The following is a 16,846-nucleotide window of genomic DNA, read 5'->3' as shown; positions in this document are numbered from 1 at the left end:
ACTGATGTCACTGTGTTGCACTGCAAATCACAAGTACAACATATGTTACCTTCCCAGTTCTACGGTGATATAAACTGCGCGTTAACTCACAGAGAATCTAAGGTACATTTTAATCACGTAAGTAGATGATTTGTCTGTGCTGTTTAACTTCTGGTTTCTATAAATGTAACAATGACTATGACGCTGGACATTAACAGATACGGTTCTTTAATTTCAAATAATTGTTATTTTTCTTTTTTTGTATTTACTGATCTTGTTTCCTGATGTGACCGCCATATGGCTGGGATATTGCTACGTGCGGCGTAAAAATCTACTCAACGTACATTAATTCTTCGTCAAGGTAAGGTGAGTGAGTGAGGTAAAAGTGCACATCGCGTACGCAATATTATTGCCATATAGCGACAAAAACAAGGTAATCATTTTAAGACGTCTGTCGACAAAGACACGTATATGTCACTGTTATATCACAGTTTTAAAATAAAACCAACCTGACCAGGACACAGTATATTCTATGGATTCATTCTTACCCAATAAAACCAGGCTATAAACCACAAACAACGCGAAAGGTTAGGTAGCCTACTAGTAGTAATTAAAGTGTTCGCTCGCCACGATAAAGACACGCGTTCGATTTCCAACATGGGCTGGGTGCAATGTGTGAAGGTCATTTCTGATGTAACATTGCTAAACGGGGGCGAAAAACTTAACTCACCCAAGGATAGGATTCACATGTTATGTTTGACCTTTGAAGACTTGGATACACTGAGACAGAATCAGTCCCCATCAAATCATGTTGCCACCAAGGGATCTGTTGGTGACCGAAGATTCCTTGTTTGCTGGCTCGTCAACCGACATGGGTAATTACCTAAAATATGGATCACACGATTGTCTGGTCCATATTGGGTAATTAACATGCCACCTTCCAGCAAGATCACGGCCTCACACACTCAAGCCAAGTCGGGAATTGAACACGATTCTGCCAACAAGTGCTTTAACCACCATGCTACCCCCCACCCCCCACCCCCAGTCAGTGCGATGTTGTCTATACGTTTGAATTTGTCAAAATGAAGGTTAGTCTTTTATCTGAAGACTTATACAAACTTTGTTTGAGATTGAGTTTGTATTTTACAGCCTCTTCAAAATGAAGGGAGCCGCTGTCTTCGCCTTGTTGATGCTTGTGTCTTGTATCCATGGGAACGCATTTACTGACTTCTTTAAGAATGTTGGTAACAAGCTCGGGTCGTTCTTCACCACAGTCGGACACTCCTTGCTTCACCAGCTGGACACGACCGGAGTGGACCTGCTGAATGCAGGCGTATCTGCGGGCAAACAGTTGTTATCACAAGGCCTTCAGGGTGAGACTGTATGACAAAATAATCACATAACTTCAGTACAAACACTCCGTGGCAGAACTACAGTGGAAGCTGTCAAAACCGGCATCTGTCCAATCCGGCAAGGTGTCAGCACCAGTATGAACATTTATCATCAGCTGTACAATCTAACACGTTGTCTAAACTGGATTATTTCTTCAGTCCCGAGGAGTGCCGGTTTAGACAGCATCCACAGTTCTCTACAAATGAATGATCACACCACACAGAACAGACAGTCCGCACAATAACTCAGCAAATGACTAATCATCTCACAAGAAGATTTTGCTGAAGAAACATTCCACTCCGTATATTCTCCCCAAGACAGAACAATAATTCCACTGCAGAAACATCAAAGATCGCTCATTCTGTGACAGAACAATCATTCCACTACACAAACGTCAAAGATCACTCATTCTATGACAGAACAATCATTTCACTACACAAACGTCAAAGATCACTCATTCTATGACAGAACAATCATTTCACTACACAAACGTCAAAGATCACTCATTCTATGACAGAACAATCACTCCACTACATAAATATCAGGTAAGTGATTCCTCGGGAGAACAATCATTCACTGCACAAATATCAAAGATCAGTCATTCTATGAACAATCAATCCACTGCACAAACAGAGATCCGTGACTCCACAAGACAGCCATTTGATTGCAGAAATATCAGCATAATCCTGCTGGGTGAGAATAGCGAGCCTTCGACGTTGATATCCTCTTACGACAGGCATAAAATACTGCAGGTCTTCAGTTGGAATTATCAGTTGGAAAGTGCAGCATATGTGGACTTTATATGATAAATGCTAACGTTGGATTTTGATCTTTTCAGCGTTGGCTCTCAACACCGTAAACGCACTCCAGGACAAAAATAACGCTAAACGAGAACTGAGGTATGTATGTATACAGCGCATGGTGTGTGTCTCTGTACGGTACGAATGTTGATGAAAATTGAACATCAAACCTATGCCGGGTATATTTTAGTTAGGTTGTTAGGTTGACGTAATAGACGCATTGTAGCCATGTTGTTTTGTTGTGGAACAGCGGGTACGTTGCATTAAACGCTATTTTGAGATCAGATTAAAACTGACCTTCAGCAACCTCAACGAGTGGGCAATAAAACACTTAGAACATCACAGTTAGAGATCTGAAACTAACATGTAACTTAAACATGATATCACTATTTTGTACAAAACAAAACACAAACGAGTTAAAGATGGCCAGCAAGTGAAGGCAGATCACAACACGAGAGGATGGGGAGGGGGGAGTTTGAACCCTGGCTGGATTTACAGCATTGTTTTAATTTCAGAAGGGGACAGTGTAACTAACGCGGTTTTGAAATTCGACATTCGACTGATTATCAAACGCCACTTTAATTGACTTAATCATTGCCGATTGAAATACGGAACGTTCGTTCACACAGGCATCCACATCCATCGCGAATTAATTATACAATCTGGCATTTAAATAAAAAAGTCAATTGTTTTACAGTTCAACGTTCCAGCGTCTCGAGGCGGACCTTCACGGAGTTCTGGACAAGGCTGGAGAGGATCTGAAACGCGTGATTACTTGGGCTGAAGGCCAAGTCAGTGATATTCTTGTACAGGGTGCCAAAGGAATCATTACCCCGGACGAGGCTCTGGCGAAACTGAAGAGTATTGTTGGTAAGGACTTATCTATGTCAACAACCTTTACCACTATAGGCATTAGAGAGACCTGTGATGATCCAGGTTAGAACTGGACTTCAGTAACCCATGCTTATGGAGGCAACTAACGGGATCAGGTGGTCAGACTCGCTGACATGTATCCCAAATATTATAATTATTTATTTTATTAGTTCCATAGGATATTTATATAGCGCAACTATTGCTTGCTCAAGGCGCTGGTAATTGATTCCCTCGATCATTGGATGTCCGTTTCAACGTCACATCGTATTAACAGTCTCAACTCCCCAGGAACTACAACTCTTGCTGCAACTAGGCGCACCGAGTTTATTGTGGTTCTCATCCTAAAGAGGTACCCGATTCATAGCTGTGTGGGCTCGGACGTTAGTTCTAAATAGTCATGAAAATATATACTATTTCAACAGTATTCATGTTTTCGGGTCAAATATAGTTGCTCAGCTCCATTTTGTTCTTACATTTATAGGTCTACACAGTTCGGCGACAGATTCTTTTAAGAGACTCGTTCTAGAAGGATTGGAAAAGTTGACAAGCTCCATGGCGAAAGATGACCAGAACCTATTGTTTGGACCGTTCAGGACCCACTTGGAGTCTCTCGCTCGTAACATTACTGAGGTAAATTCCATATTTTTCCGCTATGAGGATTCGATCGCGAGTTGGGGTTGATCTTCAACAATCCGTGCTTGTTGCAACAGACAAGTAACGGGATCGGGTGGTCAGGCTCGCTTAATTTCTTGACACATGTCATCGTACCTAAATTGCGTGGATCGATGCTCATGCCGTTGATCACTGGTCCAAACTCCATAAATTACTGCATGCGATCATGTAACCGGAATGTGGTTCAGTGCAGTTCACCAAACCAACCTTTGCCAAAATCATCTGCACAGTTAAACACTTAAATTTGTTTAATAATTTTAATACCATCGCGTGATTAGTGTTATTTTAGAATGTTGAACTAAGAGTGAGCGAGTTGATATTTAACTTCATATCGGCAGTATTGCAGCCATATCGTGATGAGAACATACTTGACATAAAAAGGAATATAAACATATTACGAAAAAAGCTGTCGATGAAGGACAGTAAAACAACTAGAATATCACAGTTAGAATTTACAGCTAGCATAGGAATTTAAACTAATAGTACTATTTGGATAGTACAAAATAAACCTTGCTAATGGTAGATCACCATACTAGGGACGATGAACTTTGATGGCCTTCACTGTCAAAACATTTCATTTCAAATGTACAAACTGCTGTTACCCAGTTGAAAAAAGCAAAATTAAGTTGAGGATTGGTTATGTGCTACCCTTTTCAATGTTGCAGTTTAATTAACATGAAAAAATGATAGGTTTGTCATATACTGCAGTTACCATGGAGGTCAGGATTGCTGGAGGTCAAGCAATTACACAGACCTTCGCTTTCCCACACTTAAATGATAATAGGTGACCATCTTCATCATTAGAATTCCTCTCGCACTGATCGATCAATGGGTTTAAGAAATACTCTATTGACGTTCTTTGTTTCGTTTCAGCATATGATAAACTTGATGAAGTCCTTCGAGCAGTAGCTGAGTGCAAGTGGATCAAACCGTAATATATACTGGACAAAATAAGTTAGGGATATTGGTACTTTTGTGAGTGATATTTCACATCAATGAATAAATACATCATTTTTCGTAATTTCAAAATTTATAATATCCCTAATTATTTTTGTCCAGTATATGATCTTGATTTCGTAGCACACAATAAATCCGTGTTCTCAAGAGAGCGAGTTTGGTGTGGTTTTGTTAAGTAGAAAAACAGTTTTCAAACCCAGTCACTATTTTGTAAGGTGTAACTTTACGTCTGAATTTTTGGAGACATCATATCAAAATGTGAGGCAACACTTTGGTCTTATCGACGCCGCCATAGCATGCACATGCTGGTTTACATGACCTGGGAGATAGTTGGATATGTAGAGCATTGGTCATAACAAAGCAGGCCCCTTATCTTACAGGATACTTTCTTACTTAACGTTCCAACAGTATCATGTTAGTACAACTACTGTGAAGGTCCGGAGAAGATAAGCCTTCAGCAACCCACGCTTGCCATAAAAGACGACCATGCTTGTGGTAAGAGGCGACTAACGGGATCGGGAGGTCAGGCTCGCTGACTTGGTTGACAAAGGTCATCGGTTCCCATTTGCGCAGATCGATGCTCATGTTGTTGATCACTGGATTGTCTGGTCAAAACTCGATTATTTACAGCCCGCCGCCATATAGCTGTAATTTTGCTTTGATGTATGGAATCCAATCACCGACACTGTCATGCTTTTATCTGTTACTTCTGAACACCATAGATATAATTAGGGCACAGTGATTGCGGGACTACGTGTACAAAAATATAATGGTAATTCAAGAAAATTCTTAAGGTGAGTGAGTCTAGTTACACGCCTCACATATGACGTAAATCTCCATCAGTTTTTGAGCAGCTAATTTGTGTTGGCAAATTAGATGAATGTCAGGCTACGCGTTCAGTTACAAATGAAATTCAGAGATTATAAATAACGCCTTACATTCATCTAATATGCTAACACAGCACGTTTATCTCCATTCCACCAAGGCCGATTTAAAATCGAACTCCAATTTTTTTCTCGGAAGGCACTGCGTAATCCGCCATGGCGCAAGAGGCGAACTGACCTCGTAAGTGAAAGGTGTTAAGAGTGCTTATCGTATTTATTTAAATACATTGTAACTCAAAAGGTACTCTGTCTACGGAAAACAAACAGCTGTCTATCCATTGCAATAATTTGACACACACAACGAAAACCAGTCTGTGTGCCTATGACACACACACACACACAGACACACACACACGATAATTTAGTGTGACGTTACAGTTTGATGGGGGTTGACGACCAAGTTTTCACATTCTGCGCGAGATTGAAATCATTTTTGAAGTGACAATGAAGGAAGATAGTGTACCGACTCTCGAATCAACCCTGCAGAATTGAAGAATAGTATCTTTTTCTGATCGATCGACAACTCAGTGTTGTAACTCATTAATACCTGTTGATTGTTGTGACCAGTCAATTGACCAGTCAACTTGCTGATTTCACGTGCCACTACCGGGGGACGAGACAAAAGAGAGACAGACGTGACGCAGAGATGCCAAACACTCCAATTTTGGAGGAGTTACTCAAATGTGTCTGTTAAAACTCCGATTTTTAGAAAATACAATTTGTTTATAAACTTAGACTGTTTGAAAGAATAGTAGTAACTTTCGTAACTGGCCATTTGAATATGTTCATTGGAGTTAAGTTTTTTCTGATTAAGTATGCCCAGAAACTGCATTTTTCCAGCAGACTAAATCTGTTTTTGTAGATCCCCCTCCCCCTCCACACACACACACACGCAAGACACCCACCGTCAGAAGGGTCCCGATCCCCATCTCACGTTCGCCCTCATTTCGCACCTTCATGGCTCGAGAACTGCTTTTGGGGAGGCATGACTCATTGGTTTCAGGGTGGGCATCTCTGGAGTATATGCGAATAACCTAACATTCTTTTGATATAGTTTTCATCATTTGAGACAGAGTATTGTGGCCAAGCAGTTTCGTGTGTACCAGCATGTGCTGGTTCGAATTTGAAAGGATTCATGATGCAGAATGGGTGGCTTAAAATCCTCAGGATTTTAGGGATGTGTCATTGTTATGTACTCCATACCTACATCGTCGGATTCTACAGCAAATGAAGTAATAGTCATATCTTGTTGGTTTCTTTCCTCCTGCGATCAAATCAAACCACACCTTTCTTTGCGTCTGAACAGTTTGGTGTGTCTACAGACAGAAACTGTCAAAAACATTTTTTGCAAGGGTCTGTCTGTGAGATGGGTTTGTGACGTTAAGTATTGCCTAAACCAAGTTTCTTTATTTTCCTTAGCACTCCTAGAAATACATTGTTAGCACCATGAAACTCAATGTGCTGACAAATATGGATGTTTCTTTCAAACGGAGAAGATTTTAGATGAGTGTGAATCGCCGATCAGATGCCGGCGAAAAAAGATTTTGAATACAATTTGCCCTTATCAGTGCGAAGTTCCGCATAAAAGTGTCCGTGGTGTGATGTCAGTTGTTCTTTTGGAAGTGCTTCAAACTCATGGGCATTTTCAGAATGTGTGAGCCTTTCTAAACGGAAATAATCACATCGTTTACCGGGTATTCACTTTATGCAATGTTATTTATTGCTTATTTATAATTGGAGCCATAAATTGTAATTGTGTTTCAGATTTCTTACTGGAAGCTTGCATGATAGGGAGGTTCTCTCACAAATATGTAGAAGATATATTCATATTATTTTCTTATTATTTTCTTTTCGAGACTAAGTTTGATCAATGTTTCATTATTACGGTATCGCTCACGTTGCAAAAAAACCTTCTCAGTGAGTTTTCCGTAGAGTTGACTTCCAAAAACTTCTTGTCCAAAGCAGCTTCGTCTGTTGTTGCATGGCGGCCGTGGCTTTCTCCTGAAGGTGCTTCTTCTCCATCCCTTGTGTCTATGGAAATAATTTGTTGGATATTACTTAAAACTTATTAAAAAAGAAACAAACCATTTACCAGACAAAATTCAAATGTAGATGTATTCTGTATTCTGTTGGCTTTCTTAATCAGCTGACTCATGGCAGACCCCATTACAAAATTGTAAACAAAACTCGTACAGTCCCAGTAATCAGTTATTTTCGTTTTTTCAATAGTTACGGTCTACTACCCTTTTCATTAGATGTATTCGCCCCACCCCTGTTCAGGTTCGCAATGACGATTGTTGTTTCTGCCTCCTTGTTATCTTGTAACGAAATATTTACAAATACTAACCCCCCACCCCCCACCCCCCACCAACACCCAACACACACACACTAAAGTTTCTGAGGTCAGTTCATCTGGACTGGTAAGGATTGAGTCAAAACTCATCATCGTCATATTCGTCCAGGTCCGGACCATATACATCTATAAAACTACCGACTGAAAATAAACCAAAACAAATCGAGTCTGCTGCGTTTACATGTTGGTGATCAAGCGGAAGTAGTGCGGCAGTAGTGTACACTTTCGCAGTGATGCAGTCGTAAAATCTGACGGATTTGCAAACAAAAGTGTTGATCAATATTTCACGTAGTCATGGTAGAATCACGAGTAAACTGACTGTAGCCAATATGACATTACCGTAAAACTACCTCATCACGTCATGACTGACCACTCAATAAGGTATAATCGTTGCTACCAATTCAGGAACTTTTTTCTACCAACTTGGGTGTCCCACCTTTTCAGCATTAGGTCCCGAGTATAGCTTTTGATAGTGGATTATATATCACTGTACGGGATCAGCAGTCGAGATATGGGCTTATCAAAAGCTGCTTTAGCTTCAGCATCGGCTTTCGTGTTACCTCCTTTGCCGACGTGACCTGGTAACCAGCAGGGAACAATGTCACATTGGCCAGCACAAAGATCGTTGTAAAGCTCTAAAATGCTTAGGATGATAGGGTGACTTGATGTATTATTTTGATATGCATGAAGGCAAGATAATAAATCTGTAGAAACAGTGAATTTTTGGAATGTTTCTGTTGTTCAAAATAGGTCAACCCTTACGTCCAAGATAACTTTGGCCTCAGCAGTGAACATGGAACTTTTCCATGGGAGAAAGACAGACTGTAGCCATCATCCTTCAAACTGTAAAGTTCTCAAATGTACAGGATGATAGGGTGACTTGAGGTAACGTATTAAAGTGCTTGAAGGTAGGACACTGAACCTGTAAAGACGATGAAGCTTTCGAGGGTGTCTGGTGTTTTATATAGGTCAAATCTGTAAAGATAGCTTTGGCCTCGGTGAAGATGGAACTGTTGTCTGGGATTCTAGATGAGACAGTCTTTGATCCAATGACTGTAGCACTGGCAACCTGGCCATCAGTCTTGGATCCGTCAGTGAAAATGGTTCTATGGGTGTTATACTTGGAACGTAACTGTTTGTATTCCTTGGTTAGGATCCTTGTGTGTTTATGTTGTTACGGTTAAGAATTTACCGTGACAACAGTTTAAGAAATACCCTTGTGAACCAGCAAAACAGAACAAAGACAAGTTTAAAATATTCAGATATTATTATTATGCAACGAGAGCAAGGTATACAAAGTCACAAGTCAATATAACAATGCAGATTTCAGGTACAATTCAAGAGAGACACAATCTAAGTCAATGGGTCACAAAATACAATATAGCAAACTCACCAAAGTCTTGGTGAGAGAGAACAGCTATGGCAGAATGTCAACACAGCGATCGGTGCGACAGCAGATAATGTAGATACAGGCGTTGACGGGATTTTAACTCCAGCAAATATGAATGAGTGTGAGTGTCGCCCTCAACACGGCAACCATCCTTTATATATATTTACGAAGTCATTTCCCGAAATGACTATCGTCAACACTGTAGAATGCCCTCGACTTAGTCTCCCGGAAGTAAACACATCGAAAACTAGGAGCAGATAAATTCCGGAAAACCAGAATCCTAAAAGTGTTGACCATCTATTAAAACGAAATGTGATCCATCATATTTATTATTCAAAACACTAAATGTTGTGACCCAATAATAATTATTACTTAATTAATAACAAGCTATGCAATGTTCATGGGCAAAGTGAACACAATTTGTTTTTGATTTTGACAACATACAACCATTTTCATTATGAATGACGACTATTATATAACTTTTTTTATTCTGTATAGGCGACGTTTCGACATCGTGACAATGATTAGAATCTATGTCGGAACGTCATAATATAAAACATAATAGAATATAAAAGTGGTATATCCATAAACATAGACCACATTCTTCATCTATCCAACGTCTAGAATGCCTGTCAAAGAAACCGTATTGGCCTTGGCCCAGTTTTGGATTTTGGATTTTGGATTTTGTTAAGGCGGACTTTCTACAGATTGCCTATTCATGAATCATGAATCATCGGCAAGAATCATGAATCATCGGCATGAATCATGAATCATCGGCATGAATCATTGAAATCATCCGCGGAAAGGGACACGTCAACACAAACGTGTGACAGGAAGGATGCTGCCTTCAGAAACGATTTTATCATGGTGAAAATAGTCAGACAGTATGGACCCACTTTTTCTTAGACACCATAGTATGAACCGAAGTATTCTGCTACTCAGTCAATATTCAGTCAAAATCGGTGAAATTGTCCCCGTTTTATTTCCTTCTGCGAAAAGGAATTTCTCCATTAAGGTGTTTATACGAATGGAATTCAGTAGACACGAATGGTTGAAATACTTCAAATCGCTGGTATTGATCACTTTCAACCTTGCAGTCCCTCACCCACTCAGACAGTGATTAACTTTACAGTACGTATTTGAGTGTATGAATGAATGAAAGATTGTATGCTGCTTTTAGGAGTCTACAATGAAGCTAAGAATAATATTTTGGTCCATTTGAGCAAACGATCAACTTGGTAGATAGAAACGTCAGCAGTATTTCCATCATATCGTGAATAGAAATATACTCTCTCATACAGACCTCTCATGAGGATAATAATGCAATACTTTAACCCCTTTTGAGGTTACAGTCAGTAACAATTTTAATTTTCATGAAGGAATACATCTGTCTATACACAGATCCAGAGCAGATCACTTCTAACAATAGAAGTGCTGGTTACTGCATTAGTTGGCTTGCCAAATTCCGTTTGTGACGTGTTTCTACGATGAAACCACTTTCTACCCAGTTCATTACCTTCAGAAAATAGCTGGAAGGAAATTTTATGGCAAGAAATAGACTTCAGTCGAAATATTGAGTTTTCCTCCAATCATATGTAATATATGAATTTAAGAGCTTTCTATTATTCCATAAATGCATGTTTGTGCTTTTATTGACTACAATCATGTCATATATGAAATTAAGAGCTTTTTTTAATCCATAAATGCACGTTTGTGCTTTTATTGACTAAATCTATCCGCGAATAGCTATAATATTGCTGATGCGGCGCACATATTATTCATTCATGCATGCTGCTTGATAAGCATAAGTCTGATTAGCAAGGTAGACAGCGTAAAACAAACATTTATGTACATTTGCCTCTCACAAGGGGATCAACAATTCAGAACCGCGGTAACGATATCAGCCGTCATTGAATTTTACATTTCCAAAACATATTGAATTCATTCAATGGTTTTAGGTGCAAAGACGACTTCCGTGTTTGGTGCACAGAGTGCAACGGCCAACGTACATGCTGTGCAAAGTGTTAAGACTAGGTAGTGTGTGCCCCCCTCCCCCACCTCTCTCTCTCCCTCTCTCTCTCTCTTTGTACTACAAGCAATTCGCATTATTTTTTTCTGATTCTCTTTCATGACTACAAGCTATTAAATATGTCATATCCACATCCAGTTTTACTTGTAATTGTTGATTTACACAATTTTCTTGCTACTGGGAAATGTGATATGGTTATTTGTTTGGCTTACCAAGTCATATTGCCATTTCTACAAACACAAAGGCTGATGCTGCTGCCACGTCAGCACTCGATTAATCCGTCACACCACTTCAACTCCCGTGCAGTGATTATTAACCTTAGCTTAGATGTTACACCTAGATTATAATGACAAAGAACTGAGAGTTTCCCAAGTAGGCATAAGCAAACTCCATGAAATTCAGCCAACTACTGACAACACCTACTTGGGCTGTATTATCTGAAGAGGTCAATATGCGATGGTGTCAGATTGGTCGTTCAGTATGTACACAAGAGTGTACATTGAATTTTGTACCCGTTTTGTGAAAGAAACACGATCAAGCATTGACTTCATCGATGTTTCAGTCTGAAGGGTCGATACTGCAAATCATCATCGACGAAGAGTTTTTCTTGCTCGTATTAATTCTCATTTAATTGTTATGGTTGTAAAGGAAGTGACTACGATCCTACAACGACATGTGTTAATAATTCAAATGTATTGTCATAAAAGTATAAGTTCTTGTAATCAAGATATGACTGAAATAAAATCCGATGTTACAGTAAATCTTAAGTACATATGCCATATTAAACTTCTAATGAACAAAAAGGTATCTGAAAATATTAAGACCTGTATATATTTTGAGCAATTGCTGAAATAATGTGAAGTCGTGTAAAATCGAACAATTATCAGGCAAATTGGATGGTGCAGGGAACGGTCGCTTCCCATTTGCAAATATTGATTGGGGAGCATAGGGAGTGTTCTTATTACTGATTATTGTGGATTTGTGTTGCTGAATTTCTTTGAATGTCAGATTGACATACAAACCTTGTAAAGGTTGCATAACAGTGTGAAATGGTGGATTAGGTTTTTTTGCGGGACCCGGACATTTATTAGTCACTTCAGCGTGTGAGCTGCATATCTATTTGATCAACTAACCCACGAAGCATATTTACTTGACGACCACGTTTATCCAGAATTTGCAGGGCTGCGAACAATTCACGGGAATGGATTTAATCACAACAAACAATCAGACAGTCCTGGGAATATGTGTCCATAATGAGTGCATCCGTCCCCACAAACTGTTGTTTTGCATTCACACACAGATCGTGAAACATTATCAGTTATTATTACAGATATAGTCCAGATCCCAAAATGATTCTATCGATATTGGACATAACTTTATTCAGCTGACAAAGTGTAGAATATACGATATACTGATCTGTAAGAACAGAAAAAAGAGATAAAAAACCCCAGAATTATGACCCTTCCACAATGTCATTACTGGTATAATTTCTTGTGGGACTAGATGACAAACATCTCCTGAAGATAGCCAGAGGTAGGTTTACAAATAAACTGGTCGACTCGAGCAGATTCTCAGCCAGTAGACTATCTTATATTCAGTCCCCTCACAGATTGTCAGCCAATGATTTTCTTTGGTCAATTTGAATTCACGGACAACAGAACACCACCAAAATATGAAGCATCGTTACTGTCAATGTCTACAGACGCATTTGGTTCCACCCACACTTGCTCGCCTTTGTTCACGTGGTTGACTACAACAGCTGTCGCGTCAGACTCATACACGTTGGAGCTTGTCTGTGCAAAGCCCACGGAAACTGCCATCTTTTGTGAGGACTGCATGATTTTAACATACACTGTAGAGCGCTGCTGGTTCATGTCCAGCTGTGTCCAGAACATGTAGGTCCCAGAGACTGGTGCTGTGAACTTCCCTGAAGTGATGTTGTAAGCAGACCCAGCATTGTAGAGAACGGACTGGTACTCAAGTGGAACTCCCGACGTGGCAATGTACGGCGCAGACGCGTGGAATGCAATGTTTCTTGCCACTGTTTGAAAGAAAACATATGTCATACTAAAAATAAAGTTCATAACAATATTCCCTGAAATACACTGCCATCGGCGACACTGGGTACGTGTCTTGGTGCTTGGGCTTTCCTACGCTCAGTAATGTTTAAGTGGTCTGTAAATATTCGTGTGTAGACCAGACTATCCAGTGATGAATATCATGAGCATCGATCTACGCCATTAAGAGCGCATTACTCAACCGCGACAGCGAGTCCAAGCCCGTCAGTCACCTCTTCCGAAAAGCATGGGTTGCTGAAGACCAGTTCTAACACAGATATTCGTTACATAACAGAAATGCTGCCGATTATGGCGTTAAACAAGAAACCAACCATTCAAAATCAACATTAACAGATTATACATACTGTTATTGTGCGACGCATGGCTCTTCTGGAGCTCAGATTGAGTGCTCTGTATTTCACTCTTTGTAACTTGCAGCTCGGACTGAGTTGCGTTCAGTTCCCTCTTGGTTTCATCTAACTCTGATTTCAGGTTTGATGTTGTGGTCCTAAGACTCGCTACGGTTTGTTCAAGCAAGCGGACATGTTGGACGAGCATGGGTGTGTCAATGCTGCCGTCGGGTTTTGTTATCGACAACAGTAAACCAGGTAATGACGGTGGCAGAGTGAGACACAGAAATATAACAGACAAAAACATTTCACCTTCTTTGGTCAGTCAGCTTGAACCAGCTCCGTCGTCGCCTATCTGCTATTTATACTAAAGGTCACATGGCAGACCAGTTCATTTTGTGACCCGGGTAGCTGGAATGGTATAGCTAATACACCAGATGATTCATTTTCTTGTACATCAGCATTTGTGTGGCATGTGTCTACGTATGCTATGTGTGTCCTTGTATGAACAAATTCACCAACAACCTTTGGTTTACCACACGTGCTAGGATTGCACTGTTGGGACGCTTATTAAGAAAGGAAGGAGCCTACGCTGCTATGACCAAAGTTCTAAATAGGTCGTGTAAAACAACATGTGTGTGCTACGTTGTGGTCGATAAGACCGGAAAAGTTGCCCCACAATCTGACATGAGGTGCATAAGAGTTGATACATAAAGTTATACCTTTCAACATAGTAGCTGTGTTCCAATGTTTCAATACTGTCAACTTAAAATTAAAAGAAGCACACCCCCACCTCCCATAAAAATATAAACAAACCAAAACAAACACACACACACACAAAAATGACATCCTCCCGAAGAAAAATGAAATCCACAAGAGAGGCCAGAAAACACAAAACATAACAAAATAAACAAAACAAAAAATAAGGAGTCTGACCCTGAAGGCCTTGTGATAACAACTGTTTGCCTGCTGATAGCCTTCAGTCATGTCTACCTGGTTAAGCATGGAGTGGCTGACCGCGGCGAAGAACGACCCGAGCTTGTTACGAACATTTTTAGAAGCCAGCAAATGCGTTCCCATGGATACAAGACACAAGCATAAACAAGGGGAAGACAGTGGCTCCCTTCATCGCGAAGCGGCTGTAAAATACAAACTCACTCACGCATTCACTTTGAAACAAACAATTATGAATGGGGGATAGTAAACGACCCTCAGTGTAATGCCATTTTTATTAAACAAGTTAACCATATGGTATCAAAGGAGCGAAAGTTTAACAAAAACCATGCACAGGGCTTGGCATGACCAGCCGATTGGTTGAACCGGGCCCATTCAATCAGACGTCTAGGTGAAGTCAGGGCCAAAGTGGTGTGTTAGGCAATAGGAACATAGTTGCAGGCCCTATTGCCCTCAACCACCAGGATCCCTTCCTCCACCGACACAGGGCCGCAACCCACGGTAAACAGGTTGGGCGGACCAAATATCCCCCCGGGTCCACGACGGGGGTGAACGGCTCTTAGCGTTACCCAGCACCCACTAAGAGGAGGTGGCCGTTCACGGGTGCCGACTCACAAGAAAGCCAAGAGTTGAAATCTACACGTGATTTATGTTCAACCAGCGTAATGCTTCAGCCTGCAGCAGACCTGTTACAAATATGGAATCAGTAACTGATAGTGAGCAGTCAGCTTCAGTGAATGGAATTTGTAACGTGAAAACTTCCAATGTCAGTTTGAGACCTTGAAATTCAGTATCTTTCCAAATCTGTGAGGTGTTCAGATTAGTTCATTAAGGTATTTGAACACTCTACACACATTCAAAAGTAAATATTGTATTCGTACAAAACTCCAATTTTGAATGATGATCTCTTCCGATAGTTTTGTCAGAATTTGTCAACGTTACTTCAGAACTGCAAAAGATATGAATGTACTGTTTTTTAAATCCGAAAACGATGCTCCATGTCCCTGGTACACAGTAAGGAAAGCACTTCATTTATTTAGAACCAGAGTGTTCTATCTCCATTTCAAACGTTAACGGGATATTTCTGAAAATTTTATATTGATAATAATAATTTGGAAAAGTGAAAAAGCATCCTGAATGTTAAATATAACGTGTTGGGTAACGCTAAGAGCTCACCAACACCCCCATTGTGGAACTGGGGATATTTGGTCCACCAACCCGTTTGCCGTGGGTTGCGGCCCTGTGTCGGTGAAGGAAGGGATCCTGGTGGTTGAGGGCAATAGGGGCCTGCAAATATGTTCCTATTGCCTAATACACCACTTTGGCCCTGACTTCACCTAGACGGGTGATAGAACTGGCCCGGTTCTATCAATCGGCTGGTCACCCCAAGCCCTGTGCATGGTGATTACTTTGTGCCCATTTCTGTTACTGAGTCTTGGACATTTCGATTTTCCATGAAAGGTTATATATGTAATAAATTGCCTAGAGTCCTATGTCAGAAGGTGGTGGCTCATGGGCCAATCTGGCAATCTTGACCTCCGGGTTCTGTTTGTCTTCTGTTTGTCTAGGGCAGAACCAGCCTGACTTATGCTTTGAACGGCTCTTGGCGTTACCCAGCACCCACCACGAGGAGGTGGCCGTTCACGGGTGCCTAGAAACAATGAAGAACTAAGACAAGAAGAAACAAAGAACGCAACACCTTTATTACACTAGATGGAAAACATTACGGTACATTGTCAAAAGCACACACGTGAATGTAGGATAAATAGCTTCCGTCACAGATACATGACCTGCAAAATGAATTATTGAACACGGGCTAAATATGCGGGTACAACAGTCATGATTAACACAGTCAGGGCCAAAGTGGGGTGTTGAGCAGCAGGAACACGGCTCCAGATGCCCACTGCCCTCAACCACCAGTATCACTTTTGGGTTGGTGGACCAAACAAGCCCCCGTGTCCGAGGCTTGGCGAGCACTTAGCGTTACCCAGGACCCACCACGAGGACGTGGCTCGCCACGGGTGCCGTAAAACAGTTATGAACACAGGAACAACAAGGTACGTATGCAGGCACAGATAAGATTTGTATGTAAACGTATCATTTATTGTATAAAAAGCTGATGATGAACGGGATGAAAAATTTTAGGGTTCTGTGTG

At 40.6% G+C, this 16,846-nt stretch overlaps 2 protein-coding genes across 2 annotated transcripts; one reads left to right on the top strand and one right to left on the bottom strand.

Annotated features, from left to right (window-relative positions):
* Positions 1-4,828, top strand: LOC137259244 (uncharacterized). The gene is made up of 6 exons (XM_067796873.1): positions 1-117; positions 1,129-1,352; positions 2,210-2,270; positions 2,869-3,041; positions 3,526-3,674; positions 4,590-4,828. The coding sequence occupies exons 2-6, from the start codon at positions 1,139-1,141 to the stop codon at positions 4,623-4,625; spliced, it is 633 nt and encodes a 210-aa protein (XP_067652974.1). The 5' UTR covers positions 1-117; positions 1,129-1,138; the 3' UTR covers positions 4,626-4,828.
* Positions 4,829-12,687: 7,859 nt separating this feature from the next.
* Positions 12,688-14,073, bottom strand: LOC137260230 (complement C1q tumor necrosis factor-related protein 3-like). The gene is made up of 2 exons (XM_067797925.1): positions 13,752-14,073; positions 12,688-13,370 (listed from the first exon to the last, which is right to left on the bottom strand). Exons 1-2 carry the CDS (start codon positions 14,041-14,043, stop codon positions 12,964-12,966), a joined length of 699 nt encoding a protein of 232 aa, XP_067654026.1. The 5' UTR covers positions 14,044-14,073; the 3' UTR covers positions 12,688-12,963.
* Between the last annotated feature and the right edge of the window lie 2,773 nt (positions 14,074-16,846).

The sequence above is a fragment of the Haliotis asinina genome, chromosome 13, assembly GCF_037392515.1.
Source record: "Haliotis asinina isolate JCU_RB_2024 chromosome 13, JCU_Hal_asi_v2, whole genome shotgun sequence".
NCBI classification, from domain to species: Eukaryota; Metazoa; Mollusca; class Gastropoda; order Lepetellida; family Haliotidae; genus Haliotis; species Haliotis asinina.
This window is presented reverse-complemented; position numbering and strand designations above follow the sequence as displayed.

Excerpts from the sequence above, each read along its gene's own strand:
- LOC137259244 (XM_067796873.1), top strand. The coding sequence starts at position 1,139 with ATGAAGGGAGCCGCTGTCTTCGCCTTGTTGATGCTTGTGTCTTGTATC. Across the intron at positions 3,042-3,525 it reads GAAACTGAAGAGTATTGTTG|GTCTACACAGTTCGGCGACA; the intron begins GTAAGGACTTAT and ends TTACATTTATAG. Across the intron at positions 3,675-4,589 it reads TCGCTCGTAACATTACTGAG|CATATGATAAACTTGATGAA; the intron begins GTAAATTCCATA and ends GTTTCGTTTCAG.
- LOC137260230 (XM_067797925.1), bottom strand. The coding sequence starts at position 14,043 with ATGTTTTTGTCTGTTATATTTCTGTGTCTCACTCTGCCACCGTCATTA. Across the intron at positions 13,371-13,751 it reads CCATGCGTCGCACAATAACA|TGGCAAGAAACATTGCATTC; the intron begins GTATGTATAATC and ends TCTTTCAAACAG.